Source organism: Phodopus roborovskii, unplaced genomic scaffold (assembly GCF_943737965.1).
Source record: "Phodopus roborovskii unplaced genomic scaffold, PHOROB, whole genome shotgun sequence".
Classification (NCBI taxonomy): domain Eukaryota; kingdom Metazoa; phylum Chordata; class Mammalia; order Rodentia; family Cricetidae; genus Phodopus; species Phodopus roborovskii.
This window is the reverse complement of record NW_026126470.1, coordinates 33,095,971-33,114,189: the sequence shown is the minus strand read 5'-3', so window position 1 is coordinate 33,114,189 and position 18,219 is coordinate 33,095,971. Positions and strand designations below refer to the sequence as shown.

The 18,219-nt window shown below is 48.3% G+C and overlaps 2 protein-coding genes across 2 annotated transcripts in view; both read left to right on the top strand.

Annotated features, from left to right (window-relative positions):
- Positions 1-1,011, top strand: part of C2cd2 (C2 calcium dependent domain containing 2) — a 57,408-nt gene extending 56,397 nt beyond the window's left edge. The window contains exon 14 of the mRNA XM_051191964.1: positions 698-1,011. Within this exon, the coding sequence (XP_051047921.1) occupies positions 698-918 (221 nt within the window). The 3' untranslated portion in view covers positions 919-1,011. The remainder of the gene's footprint in view (positions 1-697) is intronic.
- Positions 1,012-7,059: 6,048 nt separating this feature from the next.
- Prdm15 (PR/SET domain 15) overlaps positions 7,060-18,219 on the top strand; it is a 53,152-nt gene continuing 41,992 nt past the window's right edge. Inside the window, 2 exon segments of the mRNA XM_051191965.1 lie at positions 7,060-7,069; positions 7,072-7,157. Coding sequence (XP_051047922.1) covers positions 7,060-7,069; positions 7,072-7,157 — 96 coding nt within the window.

Below are 18,219 nucleotides of genomic sequence, written 5' to 3'. Positions count from 1 at the left end.
AAATCAAGGGCTTCTTTTCATTTTGTCTTGCCCACCTTTTTTCTTTCTTTGTTTTTATTATTTTCATTGTTGGGCATATGTGTGCTGGTAATTGAACCCAGGACCTTGTGTATGCTTGGCAAGTACTTTACTACACTGAACTACATTCCCAGCCCAACATGAGGCTTTCTGGGTTGAAAATGATCCACTAACATATTTTATATGGCTTAGCCTAGTATGGGTGAATGGGTGAGTAGATGAATAGACTGGTAGATAAAATAGATATAATATCCTAATGTAAGTGAAGAGAATGACCTAGAATTAATTTTAAAAGTAAACTTTATTCCTCAAAGGGCAATACTGTATTAAAAACAGGAGCCCCATGATTTACAGGGCTCTAAGCTTGCTGTTAGGAGCATGATCTTCATTCCTGGGCATACAGCATAGCCTTGCTTATCACAGAGGTCCTAATAAAGGGGAGGGGTGATAAGGAACCCCAACCTACCCACTCAATAGTGCAGGCTTGCCAGTCCTGCTGTTGGAAGGTTCTTACTTTCACTTTGAAAAGCGGCTCCCACCAGCTCTGCTCTCTGGGCAGTGGTTATTTCTTGAGAGAGCTGCCTGGCTTCTTGTCACAGGTGTCTGACAGCTTTGCTTCCTTCTTGGCCTGGGCTCATCCTCCCACAGCCCTGACCACTCCTGTGCTCCCCTCTTGCAGAAGGAATGCTAAGGAAAAGCGCCAAGCTCTTCTTCCGTCGGCGACACCAGCAGAAAGACCCAGGCATGAGCCAGTCACATAACGATCTGGTATTCCTGCAACAGCCCGAGGGGAAGCTGAAGAAGGGGGCAACTCTCAGCAGGCTCTTGAACAAGAAGTTGCTTCCCAGGCACAGAGGCAAACACACCGTGAATGAAGCATCCAGAGATCCCTGCACATAGCTTGAGTCACCCCAGTCCTCAAAGCTGGAGGATGGGACCACAAAGGCCCCCACCAGAACAGTGGAACCAGTGAAATCAGATTCGTGCATTGTCTAGCTTGTTTTTTTTCCTGATAATCTTGTTTGTTAAAGGGAAAAGGCAATCTGCCTGTTTGGCCAGGAGGCTTCCCAGAAGATTACTGGTACAGCAGTCCTGTTTGCCTCCAGATACTCAGTGGGAACACCTGGCTCCGGCTGTCACAGGAAGTGTTGAGGTGAACTATAAGATGGACACATCAGTAAAGCCACATGTGCTCTGAAAGATTGAGGATAAAAGGCAGGAAGGATCCAGACCACTTTTTCCTCTCTCCTTCAGGGACTATTGGGGTTTGTGTCTGGACCATGGCATGCGGGCTGTTGCTATGAGCAGGATAGACCACCTCACATATCTTGCTGTTTAGAATTAAATAGTGCATCTGAGGCTGGGGACAGGGGTATGGATATAGGATTTTTGAGCCATGAAGAAATTGTAATAGGAAAAGGATGTGCTTTGACAAGTGTGAGAAGGTGTTCGTCTCTGATATTAGCCATAGAAGTTAAAAACTTATGCAAACACTAAATGTGTCTTATGCAGATTATGCCAGACACTTCCAGATTTACTTGACCTTTCTTGCAAATAGAAATTCACATATGTTTTTTGTTTGTTTGCTTCTCATGCCAGCAGCTCTATATATGCTGAGGCTGACTTTGGGAGCAATGAGTGACAGCTTCTAGGACATGGCCACACATACATGGTTCTTGCCAAATATAGCCAACATCTAAAACAAAGAACTTTTAGGGCAACTGAGAAATTTATTCTGTATCCCAGGTGCCAATTAGTCTCAGGCATACAAGTTTCATAACAATGGGCCAAACTTGCAGGATCTTTTTATGGGATCTTCAGAATTCTACTGTGAACAGGAACTTCTGGCCACATCTTGGGGTACCCTGGTTTTGGCTTACTGTGGGAAAGTTATATAGTTGGCACCGGGGTTCAGTGTCCCCCTGTACCCTAGGTGCCATTCTTGTCTCACAGCCCTCCAGAGTCACTGTTGTTGGGGTGGGGTGTTATCTCTTGACCTGTCAATAAGGTCCATTTTCTTCCCCGTAACAATGTGAAGGCTGACAGGAAGATCTGAGTTGTCACTGATATGAAGTGAGGGAACTCCTTCTGGCCCGTTTTATTCATTAGGAATATCAGGGGCAAAGTCACAATTTTTGACCAAAAATGTCAATGAAAGCCAAAATTATAGGAATGTTTTTATTTTTTAATTTTTTTCCTGTTTTAGCAAGAGAGATTGGAAACCCACACTGAGAATCCTTTTTCTTGGTTCATTTACTCCATTATGGGGATTAAACTTGTGGCTCTGTGCATGATGGACAGGCCCTTCTCCTTTGAACTATTTCTCTGGGCCTCTTTTCACTTTATTATTATTATTGAGTTGGGTCTCACTAAGGTATTGACTGGGCTGCCCTGTAATTCATTTTGTAGCCCAATTATACCTTGAAACTCTGATCTCCTGCCTTCATCTCTCAAGCTGGGAGTACAGGCCCGAGCCACTGGGCCCCGGTGAATTTTAGTTTCAAATAAACATAGAATAAATAAGAATTTGAAAATTCTTGATGGGTGTGGTGCTGCAGGCCTGTGACCCCAGCACTTAGAAGATGGAGAAAGGAGGATGTTAGCTTCCAAGCCAGCCAGGGCTACATGAGACCCCTTCTCAAAACAACAACAGATATAGAAGAAAAAGAACCTGGAAGAATTCCAGGTAGTTTTCAGGTGACTTTGAAGAGATGTTTCAGCATGGGTTGTCTTTACAGATCACCTCATGTTAAGTCACAGCAAAGTTCCAGAACAGATCCATCAATACCAAAGTTCTTCTCAAAGCCAGTCATCCCTACTACTCTTCTTGAGAATGGACATGATTTAAATGTTGTGCTTTACTTGAAGTGTTGTTATTCCACACAGTGTGCAAAATTGTGACAAATAGCTTTAGATTCCCAGAGACTGTGGTGTGTCAGAGATTCTGATGCTATATCTTCAGTGTGGGGCAGTAGCACTCAACTAACATGCTTGGGGCCAGAAGTGTTCCAGACACATTTTGGTTCTGGGAATATCTTGGTCTTTACCATCTGAGCGTCTCTGAATATAAAAATTTCCGAAATATAAAACACAATGGTACAGACAAGAGTTTTAGGTTTCAGACTTTTGGGTCAGGGAATGCTCAGCTTATGCAGGTTTTGTTGGTTTGATTGGTTTTGACATTTATGTTCAGTTTATTCAAGCGTGAAGGCATCAGAATTTTAGGTTATACTTCCTCTCTTTCAGCAGTTACAACAAAAAAGAACAAATGGCTTTTAGCCATCCTAGCCTCCAAATGACCCTATGAGCACCCTGCTCCTGGCTTCCTACCCACATCTAAAACCTATCCTTTACGGGTTCCATTGAGCAGCCTTTGCAAATTGAGAACGCCATCACAGCAGAGAGTACAGAGATGGGGGGGGGGGGACGACACACACACACACACACACACACACACAAGTGCCCTCAGGGCCTTCCTTGTACTGTGAAGTCTCTTCTCCAAGCTGTTTATCCACTTCTGTTTCTTCATGGTATAGGGTAATTATGTTGAAACGAACATCATTAAGATTGTGCACCAGGTGCCAACAGTGTGCGTATGTAAGTCACCTGTTACACTATTCCACTGCATTCGTTTGTGGCTTCGGTTTCTGTCTTGAAATTTTGGTAGAGTACTAGTTTTAAAACAGTTCCTCATAAACACTAATTCAGGTGTCTATGAATCTAGAAGCAGATCTCAGGTTGGCTGGAGAGAGCTGGCCATACTCCCCCATCCTTCATGCAGGAACTACAGAGCGTTGTTTGTGTGTGAGGTTGGTGTAGCAGTAACAAAACCAGGGCTCCCTTGCTTTGGCTGAAAACCTGCTATGAGCAAGAGGATTTAGACAAAGCACTTTATTTTAAATTTTAGTTTAAGTTCAAAACCAGCCCTGCTTCCTGGCTGTGGAAGGAAGCAGACCATTTACTGCTGACCAGTTCCAAATCAGATTTTTGCTGGCCTCGTTTACAGAAAAGAATTGCAAATGTTCTCAAGCAGAAAGGGAAAGATTAATTTACACTGCTGCCACCCAAAGTGGTGTTTTTGGTTAATAAGCTCAGGGCTGTCTTTTTTGTTTTGTTTGTTTGTTTTTTGAGACATGGCTTCTCTGGATTGTTTTGGAGCCTGTCCTGGAACTAGCTCTGTAGACTAGGCTGGCCTTGAACTCACAGAGATTCACCTGCCTGTGCCTCCTGAGTGCTCGGACTAAAGGCATGTGCCACCAACACCTGTCTCAATCTTCAACTTTCAAAGTACAAGCTGATAGATGGTGGAAGGTAAAGCATGTCTCTGTCACACAGAAACAAGTGTGGGTATCAACCCAACGTCTAAGCCCTGAGGACCAAAGCACCTGCATGGGGAAAAAGGCCCTGCTCAAACCGTCAGTACAAGCCCTTTATGCAAAATGTCCCTGTTACGTGTATAAGTATTGGAGTCACCAAGCTGCCTGGGTCTCTTTGCTGATGGTGGAGTGGAGATGTGATTATCCCCAGGGCTGTAAGCCTGATTCTCTGCCCAGTCATGTCAAACCTCTCCTGCAAAGAGAATAAAGTAAAGGTTTCCCAGGTGTGTGGTGAGCCTGATGCTGGTGTGTGGCAACTGGCATCTGTGACAATGATTGTATTTGTTGCAGTACTTTAGACGTGGGTGTCATCCTGCACCACCCTAGGCAGCAAGACATGGCTGCAACTTTACTGACCTCTCAAGAAATAAATGCGCTCATGGAAAACATTGAGCTGAGTTCTTTCCAAGTCCTGGGTTGTCCTGAGTACCGGGGCTTCTCTTATGTTTGATTTACTGCTAACTTTTGTTCCTTTGTATGACTGGCCATTGCAGCCAGATGACCAAAAATATGTACTGATACCTTCTTTGACCCTCATTCCTGTCGATGGGCTTTCCTCCCCGAGTTCCTATATTTTGCGTGCCTAAATTTTAGCCCCACCAAGGCTGGGGCTAAAATTTACTGTAGGATTTTAGTAATCCCACAGACCTTCTTGGGAACAATGAATTGTGGGTGCTACAAGCCAAGGTCTGTCTTGGCCTGGGTGCCCCTGGCATGGCCTGTGGGTTACATGTTTGAGGAGTGGAGGCAGAGAAGCATTCATCAGTCTGGGTGCCTGCTATCAGTGACCCACTCCAGCAGATGTCTCAGATGAGTGCAGAAGGAATAGGTAACAGCTTAGCCATGGGTTTGTGATAGCATTTATGCCTGCTTCTGCCAGTGGTTTCTGTGTTGGGATTAGGGCAGCCTAGCCTCCTGCTGCAAGCATCTCATCCCCTTTGTGGTCTTCAGTTTCTGTGGGCTCTTTCAGTTTGTCCTGCCATGAGCCACAAACAAAAGCATTGTATTTGGAGATATGCTGCACTGAGGAACCCCAGGGGAACCAACCACAGGTCCCACTCAGCCTGCTTGCCTACGGGACAGAATATGGGGTAGCCAGCCATTGTAATCTACCCTTCAGAATGAGTCGCTCTTGAGCCAAGCCCCATACGTTTTCTGCATCAAAGGCAGCATCTATTGTGGAGATGTGTTACCTTTTGTTGCTGTGATAAAAATACCTAACAAAAAAAAAAAAAAAAGCAATTTAGGGAAGAAAGGGTTTATTCTGGCTCATTGTTCCAGAGGGATTAGAGTCTGTTATGGCAAGGAAGGCATGGCAACAGTCAGGGGAAGCATAGTGAACAGGAAGTTAGTTGATCACATTTTCATTCGCATAGAAATCCGAATAGAAATGGGGCAAGGCTATACACCCTGAAAGCCCAGTGGTGTACTTCCTTCATCAGGGCTGTACCTCTTAAAGAAGCAGTCCTCAACCTGTGAGTTACAACCCCTTTGGGGGGTCTAATGACCCTTTCGCAGGGGTTGCCTGTGACCATTAGAAAACAGAGATATTTACATTATGATTCATAATGGTAGCAAAGTTAGTTACGAAGTAGTAACAAAAATAATTTTATGGCTGGGGGGTCATGGCAACATGAGGGACTGTATTAAAGGATTGCAGCAGTAGGAAGGTTGGGAACCTTTGTCTTAAAGTACCATGGCCTTCCCAAACAGCAGCATCAGCTGAGGATGGAGTGTTCAAATACTCCTAAAGAGCCCATAGAAGGCCCTTTCAAGCCAAGGTCTGCTTTTTGTGCTTACATCCCAAGAGAGGACTAGAGGGCCATACTTGTCACAATTTACCAGCTGTCCAGGCTGATCTCTGCTAGCACCTCCAGAGGAATTCTGGGTTCCTGGCAGTCCAGCCCATCTTCCCTTACCAGGTTGCTCCATATCTGCTACCCTTGGTCACTTTAGAAAGCACACCTTCACTCCCAATATCATTCTTATTCTATTAGACTGGGCAGACTCAGGCCACCAAGGGCCCACAAGGACGGTTCCTTGCCATGGGTCATCCCCATCTATCAGGCTCTGCTGCTATACACTCATCTTTCTTCCCACCAAAAGCATCATTGGCATGAGGATGGGCATCGGGTGGTGACCCCTCCATGCAGAAGCTTGACTTTCACCCACTCTGTCCCATTTACCTAGTGCCCAGGGCTGAGTTAGGTACTGGAGGGAATGTAGGTAACATATTTTGTTCGGGCATCAGACATACCTACAAGTGCAGGGTGCCGAGCTCTTCAGTCCACACACTGTCTGGCCAGCTCTCATGAATAACACAAGCCCCTCTCCCCAGTCCCTTCCCCTGGATCCTCATAGACTGCGCCACCAATATTCCCTATCCTGTTCCCCATCCACACAGCCAGAAAGGTAATCATCCTCCATCACTGCAACCAAGCTTCTCTGTCCCAGGGTTCTTCAGTATAGGCAGCCGTTTCCTAGTCTCACTGTCCACAAAACCCCTACTAGCTCCCACTCCACACAGTCCGTCCCAGGTTCCGCTACTACACCGCCAGTTATCCCTAACTCCCTGTCCAGGAAGCCGGTTGTCCCAGCTCCCGGTTCAGGCAGCCAAGCTCTAGGCCCGCCCCGTCAGCCCGCGCTGCGCACTACAACTCCCACGATGCCGCGCCACCGCCCCCCGGCTTCCGGTGCTGCGCAGTTTCCGGAGCGGATCGCAACCCGGAGTCCGGATCCGACCCCGCTCTGCACATTCCACAGGCAGGTAAAGCCCCGGGCCCGGGCCCGCCGTGGCCCCACCGCGTGCCTCCCGCCGCGCCCCGCGCCCCGCGCCCGGCCCCGGCCCGGCCTCCACCCGCGTCCCCCGCGCCCGCCCCGGTCCGGCCGCCGCGCCGTCTGTTCTTTGTTACAGTCGCGGGCGCCGTGGGCGATCGGAGTCAAAACCCGGCTGGATTCCGGAGCCGCTCCGGGATCGCCCTGCGCCCGCCGGGTTCCGCCGCCGCGGGCTTGGCCTCCGCCCTGGGTGCCCGACCCCGGGCCCTCGCGCACGGCCCGCGCCAACTGCCCGCCACGAGCCCGGCCCACTCCAACCCGCGCCCGGCCGCCCACTCGCGGGCTTGGCGCCCCCGCTCCGGCCCAGGCATGGGCGCATGATGCGCCCCCGGTGCGCCCAAAGCCTGGCCCGGCGTGGCTGCGGGCTCTGGTCCCTACAGTCCCTTCCCGGCCACCCGGCCGCCTTACCCGGTTTTCGGGCGCAGCCCAGGGAGGGGCCTTGGCTTCCAGCCCCTTTGGCGTTTAAGAAAGTCCGAGGCTGCGCCATGGCTCCCAGGCCCAGACGCTTTACTTGTCGCTACCTTTTGGTGGCCCGGGGACCACAGTGGAAAGAGAGGCTGGAGACGTGCCCTTCTACTATCTGGGAAAAGGGTGGGCAGGAGGGGCCCAGGGCCGGGTGGAGCCTGAGTGCTCCTGAGGTGAGTTTTGAGGGGGCAGAGATAGGGCACTAGCCCGTAGTGGGTAGCTCGTGCGCACTTGTCCAGCAGAGCCCTTCTTGCAGTGGATGGAGGGCCTCTTCACACATGCTCACAAGCGTCCCCCTCCTCCAAGGTGGATTAAAATGGTAGAAGCAAGGGTGTGAGCTGAAGACACGTGGATCTGTGCCTGAATTTAAAGCTGCCAACTCTTCTTTCAAAAATACATAGCTAGAGCCAGTCAGAACCCTCAAATGGAGGTGCTTGAGCAGAACCCCACTGGGGTCCTGAAGGCGATTTTAAGAGTTAAACCTGAAGAAGTCTCTGGCTCTGTGGGAATCTCTCAGAGGTGGCAGGGACAATACTCCTGGAGAGTGCAGTGATGTAGTTGTGGAGACAAGATTCCCTACACACCCCGACCATATTTTGCTTCAAACCTATGGGCTTTCCACATCTTACCTGCTGCAGCTGCTTCCTCAGACTTACCCTGAAATCACTGTCTTACTCTGAAATAAAACCTATAGATCAGATTATTAAAGGGAAAATGTACTAAGTTTTCTCCTTACTTTTTTTTTTTTTTTCCCCCTTTTACTTCTGTCTTTGATTCATGCTTTTACAGAAATGTCAGCAAAGAATATACTAATTGTTCTCTTTGGGGAGCAGACAGGGTAGTTTTTTTCTCCAGAAGACAAATGGGTAAATTAAAACATCAATCACAGCTGGGCTGATGGTAAGTGCTGCAATACCAGCACTCAGGAGGCTGAGGCAGGAGGATCTTGAGGTCCAGGGAAGCCTGCATCATACCGTTAGACCCTGTCTAAAAACAAACCCATCTACAATTACAAGGCTGTCTTAGTGTGGTTACCTCTGAGAATGACCATTGTTCCCATTTCCTTCTGTCACTTTTGCGGGTGTGATGGAGCTTAAAACTGCTCACCAGTTGCGGCTTAAAGGCTGTCTAGACTCAGTTTCTCATTTGCAGGCTGACACTTCAGATTCATTTCCCAGGCCTTTTCTGTGGCAGGAGGCACCATAAGTAACAATGGTTAGGCAATGGGCTGGAGAGATGGCTCAGCCATTAAAGGCTAGGCTCACAACCAAAAACAATGGTTAGGCAAGAGTGTAAGGACATGACGGAGGAAGGCTGCTGCGTGTGCAGTGGTTAGCACACTCAGCGCTGAGACAAGAACCATCTGTTTGGGAAGGGGAGGTTGAGTGGGAGACCAGTGTTGTGAGGGAGTCTAGCCTCTTGGTGGAGAGCAGAGTGGGCTCAGGCAGACATATGGCTAGTGCACAGAGTGCTGGGTGGGAACATAGTTGGGACCTCCAGCTGGGAAAGGCCCATGGACCAGGGTGGAAAAGCAGCAGGATGACGCTCAGAGAGGTTTGATCAAGGATGGCACAGGGTCCCTGTTCTTAGAGCTGAACCCCAGGGCATCATAAGAGTATAGGCCAATCAACTACACCCAAAATAGAAGGAACACTGACAGCTACACCCAAAATAGAAGGAACACTGAGGAGGTGATCTGTCCATGAGGGGTGTCACTTAAAAGCACATAGCTGCTGTCTTGGAGGTAGCAGCTGACCCACAGTCTAGGGATCCTTAGCTGTCCTTCAGAGAGGACATGGGCATGAGTGGGACCTGGCAGGAGACCACATTGATCCACCCATCCCCTGGCTTTTTGTAGTTATAGCCTTAGAGAATGGGTGTGGATAATGGAGTCACTGTGGATGCTCATCCTCCAAAAGCTTGAAGCTCTCCCTAACTGGCAATTTTGTCTACTAATTCAGAAGGGTAGGCATGAGGGCTTGCGGTTCCCGGCCTCCTGCTCCGTCTCCTCGCCTGTGTAACTCTCTGTTCTGGTTTCCCAGGAGAGGACCATAGTGGTCATTTATTTATCCTCAGCAGGTAAAGTAATCGGGAACCATAATATGCCCTGTGTACTTCCTTGAACCAGCTTCTCAAAACTAGACCTTTCTTTTGGTGCTCAATGACAGTTCAGCGAAGGCTGCCACAGCTCACTCAGAAGAAGTGAGCGCAGCCTGTGGTCCTGTGAAATCACGTCTGATTCAATGAATAGACATACTTGTGTTGCGAGAAGTTACAACAGGGGCGTCAGGAGAGCAATTGCAGGCAGCAGTGTGTAATGGACGGTTTAGGATCTCCAGGGAAGGAGGCAGGAGGGTACAGAGAAGAGGCGGGGTCAGCTCGCTGATGCTTAAAGAGAAGCTGATCCCTGTGAGTTGGAGGTGACTGGGGCCATTCCATCATGGGGTTTACATTTTAATAGCTACGCTTACAAGAGTGACGTGAGGATCTATTTTAGAGGTTAGTGAAACTTCACCTCTTGCTGCTCTGTAAACCAGGCCTGGACAGGTAAGCTGGTACTAGAACAGGCACTTGAGAATGGTAAAACACTCGTGAGGATATTGGCAGAGAGGGTCTGTGCTTGGTGCCAGGCATTAGGTAGCTTCAGAGGTAGGTCCAGACCTAGGGAAGGGCAAAAGTTGAACCAGGTTCTTGGCTTAGAGGTGGCTTTCTGCTGTGTGTCCAGTCTGGAGGAGGGGGGATGGCCAAGGGCCTGGGCCACTGCATGTGGACAGAGATATAGGCATACAGATGGCATAGGGTGTGTAATGAAGGAAGCAAAGCAGGAAAGTGGCCACCGAGGAAAGGCATTTGGGGTTGGGGGGGGCTTGAGATACTGATGGAGGGGGTGTAGGCAACAGAGAGGGTGTCCTGTGGAGCTGTTTGCTGGGCCCAAGAACGGTTCTGCCATTCCAGAGCCCATAGAAGTGGATCTCAACCTGTGGGTTTTGACTCTTATCCTGCATAAGATATTTTATGATTGGACATGAGGAAATGTATTAAAGGGTCTCAGCATTAGGAAGGTTGAGAGCCACTGCCCGAGGAGGTGGGGAAGCCAGGACTTATACAGTAGAAGGGAAGGGAAGGTCACACAGGTGACCTCCAGGCGGGCAAAGTGCTTTTGTGCTGACAGATACAATAGAGGCTTCCTTTCAGTGTGTGGCAGTTGTGGACAAAGTGGACTTGCAAGGAGAGCCATGTTAGGATAGACCTTAAAGAGTAAGTAGGAACTGGACAGATGGAGGCAGGGTGAAGAGTATGTTTCTGGCTTAGTCTGTTTGCTGGTAAAATAACAGAATTCCCCAGACTAGGTAATTTATAAAGAGCGAGACCATACAGAGTTTGTCACCAGCTGGGTTAGAGGGCACCAGGAACCCCTTAGGCTGGGTATCCTCAGGTTACCTTTCTGGGTCCAGGAGGATGGGCGATGGGGCTTAGCTTTCAGGCATGCCCTGGGTCATCTTGCAGTATCATGTGGGAGAGCATCACTAATGGTGGAGTAGAGGGGTTATCACTGAATAGACCAACAGAGGGGATAGCATCTTGTGACCCGCCCACTCACCACCTGATACCGTCACAGCGGCAGCCATATCACAGCCAGAGTTTTGAGACCACATAACAGTTCTGAGAGAAGAAACAGCAACAGGTGACATGGAGGCTGGGAAGGGGACCTGAATAAATCCTTAAGAAACCTGTACAGGTGGATTCACAGCTCAAGTCCTTCGTCCTCTTCCGACCTGTTACATGGGCTGGAGGCAGGCACTGGCGCCCCATGGGACCTTTTGAGCCTTGTTGGTAAATTGTATAAATTATACCTAGGGTGCTTAGAGACACCATGACCCTGCTTTCCTCTGCTGGTTCCCTGGTCCAGGTTCTGTTTGGCACATTTTTCTGTCTATTATGGTCTGGGCCTCCATTCATAGTTCTGAGGGCTGAGGAAGTGCCAGTATCACAGGATCCCTTGGATGAATGACATGGCTTGAGGGACAGTACTGGAGCCAAGTGTGTCCTGAGTCCTTAGCAGTGCCAGGGGTGTGCAGGGGTGACATGAGTTGACTTTCACTGCCTTCTGGCTGTGGACAACAGAACATTCCTAATGTATCAGGAGACGGCCCTTGATTGTTCTGTTGTTGAAACATGAGTGCTGGGACTACAGATGTGTGCAGAGCCACCACATACAGCCAAGAGGTTGCCTTTGAGAAGCATCTTCCCTGTGCCCAGTGCTCTCTGCAGGTCTTTAGCATTCTGTAAGTGATGAACACATGCTAATTAGTTATGGCAAGTTTTCCTTTTACTGTGACGGATCACAATGCTGCTTAGCTTAGGCAGTGTGTTAGGCAAGATGCTTCTAGAACTCCACCCTCACAGGCTGCCACAATTCTGCCATCATAACTGGCTAATAGGATCTTCAGGTTAAACATACTGCCTCAGTTTCTGTTTTTATGGACTAGATTGTACACCTCTCTTTTGCCCAGAAATGAATATTGGAGATAACAACCTCACTGTAGAGTTAAGAAGTTCAGAAAGGAAGTAGAAGTTAAGAAAGAAAAAAAGACTAGGCAAGTTCAGGGTCAAGGACTCCAAGCTGCCAGAGTGGCAGATCCAGCCCTCAGACCTCAGACCAGGGCCTAAACCAGACCTGGAGGGTTTTGAAGATAGAAGTTACACACAAAGTGCATTGCTGGCTGTAAAGAAATCAGACATGGTGGTGTGGTGCTGGAAGCTGTAGGCCAGAAGGGTTCTGTCTGCAGCATCTGGCATTCTGAGGGAGAGTGCCATGCCCTGGCAGCTTGCTGTGCTTTAAGGTTCCAATAAGCATACTCAGACCAGAACCAGGCTTTCCGGGGAAGCTGCAGGAGGTGGGGGTGGGGGGCATAGAGTACAAACATAGGAAGCTGCATTTGAGAAGAACAAAGCAAGATGCCAGTGGTGGGAAGAATTGGAACATGGAGGCATCTGAGAAGTGGGTCAGTGAAATGGGTGGACATGGGGCCCACCTCATTGGTTTGCCCTTCTAAACTGCTAGATGAAGCTGTGGAGGAAGTGGGTGTGTGCAGCCTTCCCTCTTCCAGCAGCGGAATCTCGACATGGGTATGCCCATAGCAAACCCTACTACATACAGTCAAAACGAGAAAAATCAGTGGAGAAACGGTGTCCAGTCACAAGCCCTGTCTTGCAGGCGGTAAAGTTAGGCCAGGTGAGGGCTGCAGAATCTGATGTGGGAGTGGTGAGCAGAGAGGCTTGCATGGAGACACTGGGCTGTGGGGTCCTTGAGGCTAAGAGGAGAGAAGCTCAGCAAGGCACTCTTGTGCCCTGACCTCAGGCCTGGATATCTGTGGTGGTAAGCACAGGGTCTTGTGAAGAGCAGTTCAGCAGGGAGGAAGCTATAGCATGGTCACTGTGGTCATAGCAGAAGACCACTATACCTTGCCTCTTGTATTTTAAGACAGGTTCTCTGACCCTCTCACATCTGTTTCATAGGACAATTTTCTTCTGCAGAGGGTCAGGTGGGTAACACTGTTCAGCAGCTTGTGGGTATAGAGCTGTGCAGGTCCTGCCGTGTGCCTGCTTTGTGATGATCACTTGAGCAGAATAACAGTCTGAACTTTAAAGGTGGGTGAAGAGAGTGGGATTAACAGAAGGTGATAAACCCTGGCTGAGAGCAAAGCTGTGCTGAGTGTAAAAGGGTGGCAGGCAGTGTGTGCTGGTTAATATTAACTGTCAGCCTGACAGAATCAAGAATCTCCTGGGAGAGGAGCCTCTGGGAAAGTCTGGGGGAGTTTGCTTGAATGTACTTCCTGATGTGGGCAGACCCGTCTTGACTGTGTGAAATGAAGAAAGCCAGCTGAGCATTGGGAAGTATTTTCACTATCTGCTTTCTGACTGGATGCACTGTGAGGCATGACTTCATGCTCTGCTGCCTTGACTTCCCTACCAAGACTGACTACCCTTGAACTATGAGCCAGAATAAACCCTTTGTTCTTTAAGTTGCTTTTGTCAGAGTATTTTATCCCAGCAGCAGGAAAAGACACTAAATAGACAGGGAATACAAAAAGGAACACTCATCAAATGGTAGAGAGCTTTGCATTCCATAGGAAACAAGCTTAGGAAGAACTCACAAAACCCACAAGGCCAAATATGGGAGTCAGAGCTCAGGTGACCAAGAGGCGCAAGGGTTACCTTCTCGGTTGGTTGTGCTGATCTGACATGGATGGCATGCCGGGACCATTCTGCATCTAGGTATACACTTGCCCCGGGTGTCTGTCTTTGCACAGGAATAAACAAAAAGTGTCATAGGAGGACAAGGTCTAAGAGTGGGAAAACCCTGCCTGCAGTTGTTTGGGGCAGACCAGAAAGGTACTCAAAGTCCATTGAGAAAACCTAAGCCCAGGAAAGGGTGATAATCACCCACCAGGGTCAGCAGCGGCAAACATGCTGGAATTTGGCATCTAGCCCTCCTGTAGTAGTACAGGGCTGATTATAATTCTGTGGCCCCTCAGCCTGTACATCACAGAGGGCAGCTCCCTCTACCCTGCTAGGCTGATGAGCTGCTGGCCTGCTCTGTTCCCAGCAGGTCTATTCTGATAGATTACACAAACCTCCAATGCCTGATGTGTATCTTGAGTGGAGTTTGCAGTGCTCCCAATAGCTCAAGATTCTCCCTGCCTACTCCTTCGTTACCTATCAAACCTAGATCAACGTACAGAGTTTGAGAAACTGTTCATTTGCTTTTTCCCTGTAGAGATTTCTCCCCTGTTGCTTTTAATATACTCCCTGAAAGCCTGTGCCAGTGGGAAAGATAGTACTTTTGTTTAAACAAAAATTGCCAGGGCCTCTAGACCAGAAATGGTTTCCAAATCTTTGAGCTGTGACTGTTAAAGCTAAGATCCATTGTAAGTAAAGAACATGCCCAAACCTCCAAGACTTAATGTGAGAAAGTTTCTTAAACATGAATTACACACATGAGGATGCTTGGGGTATGAGAGTAAGCAAAGGGCAGCTAAAACTGTGTTCAAATCTTCCAAGACCTTTTCACAGCTATAAACAGGGTTGTCCAAAAGCCCACCATGGAAACACATGCCTTCAATCCAGCACTCAGGCAAATATCTTGAGTTCAAGGCCAGCTTGGTTTACACAGCAGCTTTCAGGGACACATAGTGAGACCCTATCTCAATAAAAACAATACGAAAGGAAGGAAGGAAAGGAAAGGAAAAGAAAGAAGATGAGGAGGAGGAAGAAGAGAAATTCTATGGAGAGGCAAAGGAACTAGAAAGACTAAGGCAGGGAATAATGAAGCCTCACAGTAAGGCCAGAGTGGCAGGCAGTTGGTTGTCTTTCTCTTGTGTAGTTTTGGCAGCATCAGAACAGAATAGACAGCTGAGAGAGCCACATGGACACAGCAACAGATTTGATGGTTTATGTTGAAACAGGGTCTTATGTAAAGCCCCAGCTGACCTGGGACATTCGGTTCTCCTGCCATGGCCTTGGAGTGCTGGGATTATCTGCTCACCACGCCGAGTCATGCTATTTATTTTTAATAAGACCTGGAGTCAGAGTTAATTTTTCTTGCTTGTGGATGTCCAGTCATCCCAGCACCATTCATAGGAAAGAAGACCCTCCCTCCTCCACTGAATCACTTCTACCATTTGTGGAAATTTGGCTGGGCATGTATGGGTCTGTACCTGTCTGTTGGAGTCCATGCTGCCCTTTATCCCTGTGTCTAGATTTCCATTACCATAGATTCATGGTTAAGCTTGGGGTAGGTAGACTGAATGTTCCCATTAACATGTTTGCTTTACTTATTTTCCTTATTGCTGCAGTAAAATACCATACAAATTAACTTAAAGGAGAAAGTGCTTACTTTGGCTCCCAGCTTGAGAGTACAGTCCATTGGTGGGGAAAGCATGGTGGCAGCAGGAGCTTGAGGGAAATGGCCACATTGTATCCTCATTCCAGAAGCTGAGAGTGATGCTCAGCTGGCCTTCTCATTTTTATTCAGTGGAGGACCCCAGACCATGGAATGGTGACACCTACAGTTAAGGTGGGTTTTCTTCCTTCAGTTACCCCAATCTAGATAACCACAGACATGCTCAGAGGTTAGCCTCATCTACACAGTCCCCCTAGGCGATTCTAGATCCTATCATTTTGAGAATGAATATTTACCATTACACTTGTCACCTGGTGCAGGCTGTGCAAACACCTGTGTCAGTGTTAGGGCACATATGCCTGGAGTCCACCCTCACTTGTATCACCAACCAGTTAGAGTCAGGAGATCCTTGACAGAATCTCCTAGGCACTCAATATGCATTTGGTTTCCTGATAATGCCACAGTGGGCCTTTGTCACTATAGCTATGTTTAATTGCTGGCTGTAGCTGTGGACCAAGTTTGGGCTGCAGCTGAATCAGCTGGAGGGTGCAGAGAAACTGCTGCATCCCCGCTAGCTGCTGGGCAGGTGTTTGAGCGTCCAGGCAGAGCAAGTACTGCTGCTGCTTCCTGGTCCATGGAATATACTCTGAAACACTGGGGAGAGGCAGGTGTCTCTCAAAGTTTTAATCCTTTTCCCTCTTCTTCTTGCACCACATAGTACTTTATAATTCTTTCTTTGGGGATCTCCTTCTCTCTCTCTCTCTCTCTGTTTGTTTTCTGTTTTGTGTTTGTTTGTTTATTTTTAGGCAAGCTATCCCTGTATAGCCCAGGCTGGACTTGAATTCATAGTCCTCCTCCTTTAGCCTGCTTAGGGATCCTAGGAGAGTGTTACTACACCAGCACTGTTCTGTTAATGTGGGAGGGTCATAGAAATCTGGAGATGGAATTTGGCTTCTACAAAGGAGCACTCTCAGTTGGATGGGAGCAAACTTTGAAAATGTACATCATCACTTTATGTGACCTCTGCTTAGAAGATTTAGAAGCTATGCCACTAATAAAGAATGCTCAAGATTATTGTGTTACAGGCTGGAGGATAGCTCAGCCGTTAAAGTCTAGGCTCACAACCATAAGTATAAGATTCTTGTGTTAGGCACCATGTACATGACCAGGTTCATACCATTTCCTGTGCTCTCACATTCTTCCCACAGCAGCAGCACCTAAACCTTCCTGGCTTAGGGTTCCTGTCCTTGCCCTGTGGAGAGGGATGGAACTGGAGACTGGGCTGCTACCCTAGGGAGAAGAATCTACCACACCTCTGTGTGCAGATTCCAGTTCCAAAACAAGCAGAACAGAGTAGATTCGTTTCCTCCTGCTCTGCTCTGATTAGCTTCCTTCTGTGTCCTGCTGGGATTTAGCCATGGCTTGAGGTAGCCCCTCGCTACCTGTTCTTATTACAGAGCTCTCTGACCTGAATGTAACTGGTGTGTAGAGCAGATCCCTGCTGTGGTACTCAGACCCCCAAGCTCTTGTGACAAGTGTCACACATTAGCTGCTGCTTGTTGTGGTTGTGAATCTTACACCCCCACCCCCAAGTCTGTAGGTTAAAAGGGTTCCAGCTAATGGTACTAGTGGGTGATGGCAGAACTTCAGGAAAGGAACTTTGTGGGAGAAAGCTAGGTAATTAAGGAGATGCCCTCCCAGAGGACATTTCCTTCTCAGCTGCCACAAAGAGGGTAGCTTCGTTCACCCTACATCCCCGTCCCCCACTGTGATGCTCTACTTCCTATAGGCCTCCAGCCAGCAGCACCAACCACCAATCCCTCCTTGCCCTCTGCTCAGTGACCAGCCATTCTCCCCATCCTGGGTTGGTACCCACTCCACATGGTACCCACTTGCCAGGAGTCCTGAGAGGCCAGGCAGGAACCTAGCTTAGATGCTGGTTCCAGAAAAAGAAAATGTTTTGCTGAGTTTGGGTTTAATGTGCCTGGTAGTTTTAACTTTTTAAAGCAACATGGAAAACTTGAAGCGTGGGAACTCATCTCCCCGGACTGTGCATAGCACCTTTCTCCTCCCATCACCATGTCCTCAGTCCTTCCCTTCTTTGCTCAGTAATAGCTTGTTCAGCCAGTCTGAGTTTTCACTGAGGCATTGTTCTACCTGGGTTCTAATTTTTAAGTTGCTGAGGTTGGGATGGGTTTGGAGGGCACGTGAGACTAACATTCAGGAAGTATGTATCAGCTTGCATCCTTTCCTGAGATGACAATTAGCAGTGGGCACCAGAGAGGCAGAGTGATCAGACAGCAGGAAGGCTGAGGGGTGGGGAGCATTATTTGGTGGGACATGCCAGGTACATCTCACTTTGTGTTTCTCCCCAAGCTGCAGGAAGTAGATGTTTTCATATCTGTCTTATAGCTTAGGCATCTGATATCCCAGAATGAACAACATCTGCATCACTCTGTCTGAAACACATGTGTGGTACGGATTAGTCTGTGCTTAACTACCCACTCTGGACTTGGCTTTTGAGGATGCATTCAAAGGATGCATAGGGAATAGAAATAGCTTGACAAAGGTCTATGTGGGAGCAGGAGAACTACCATACTGTGTGTCAGACACTACTTT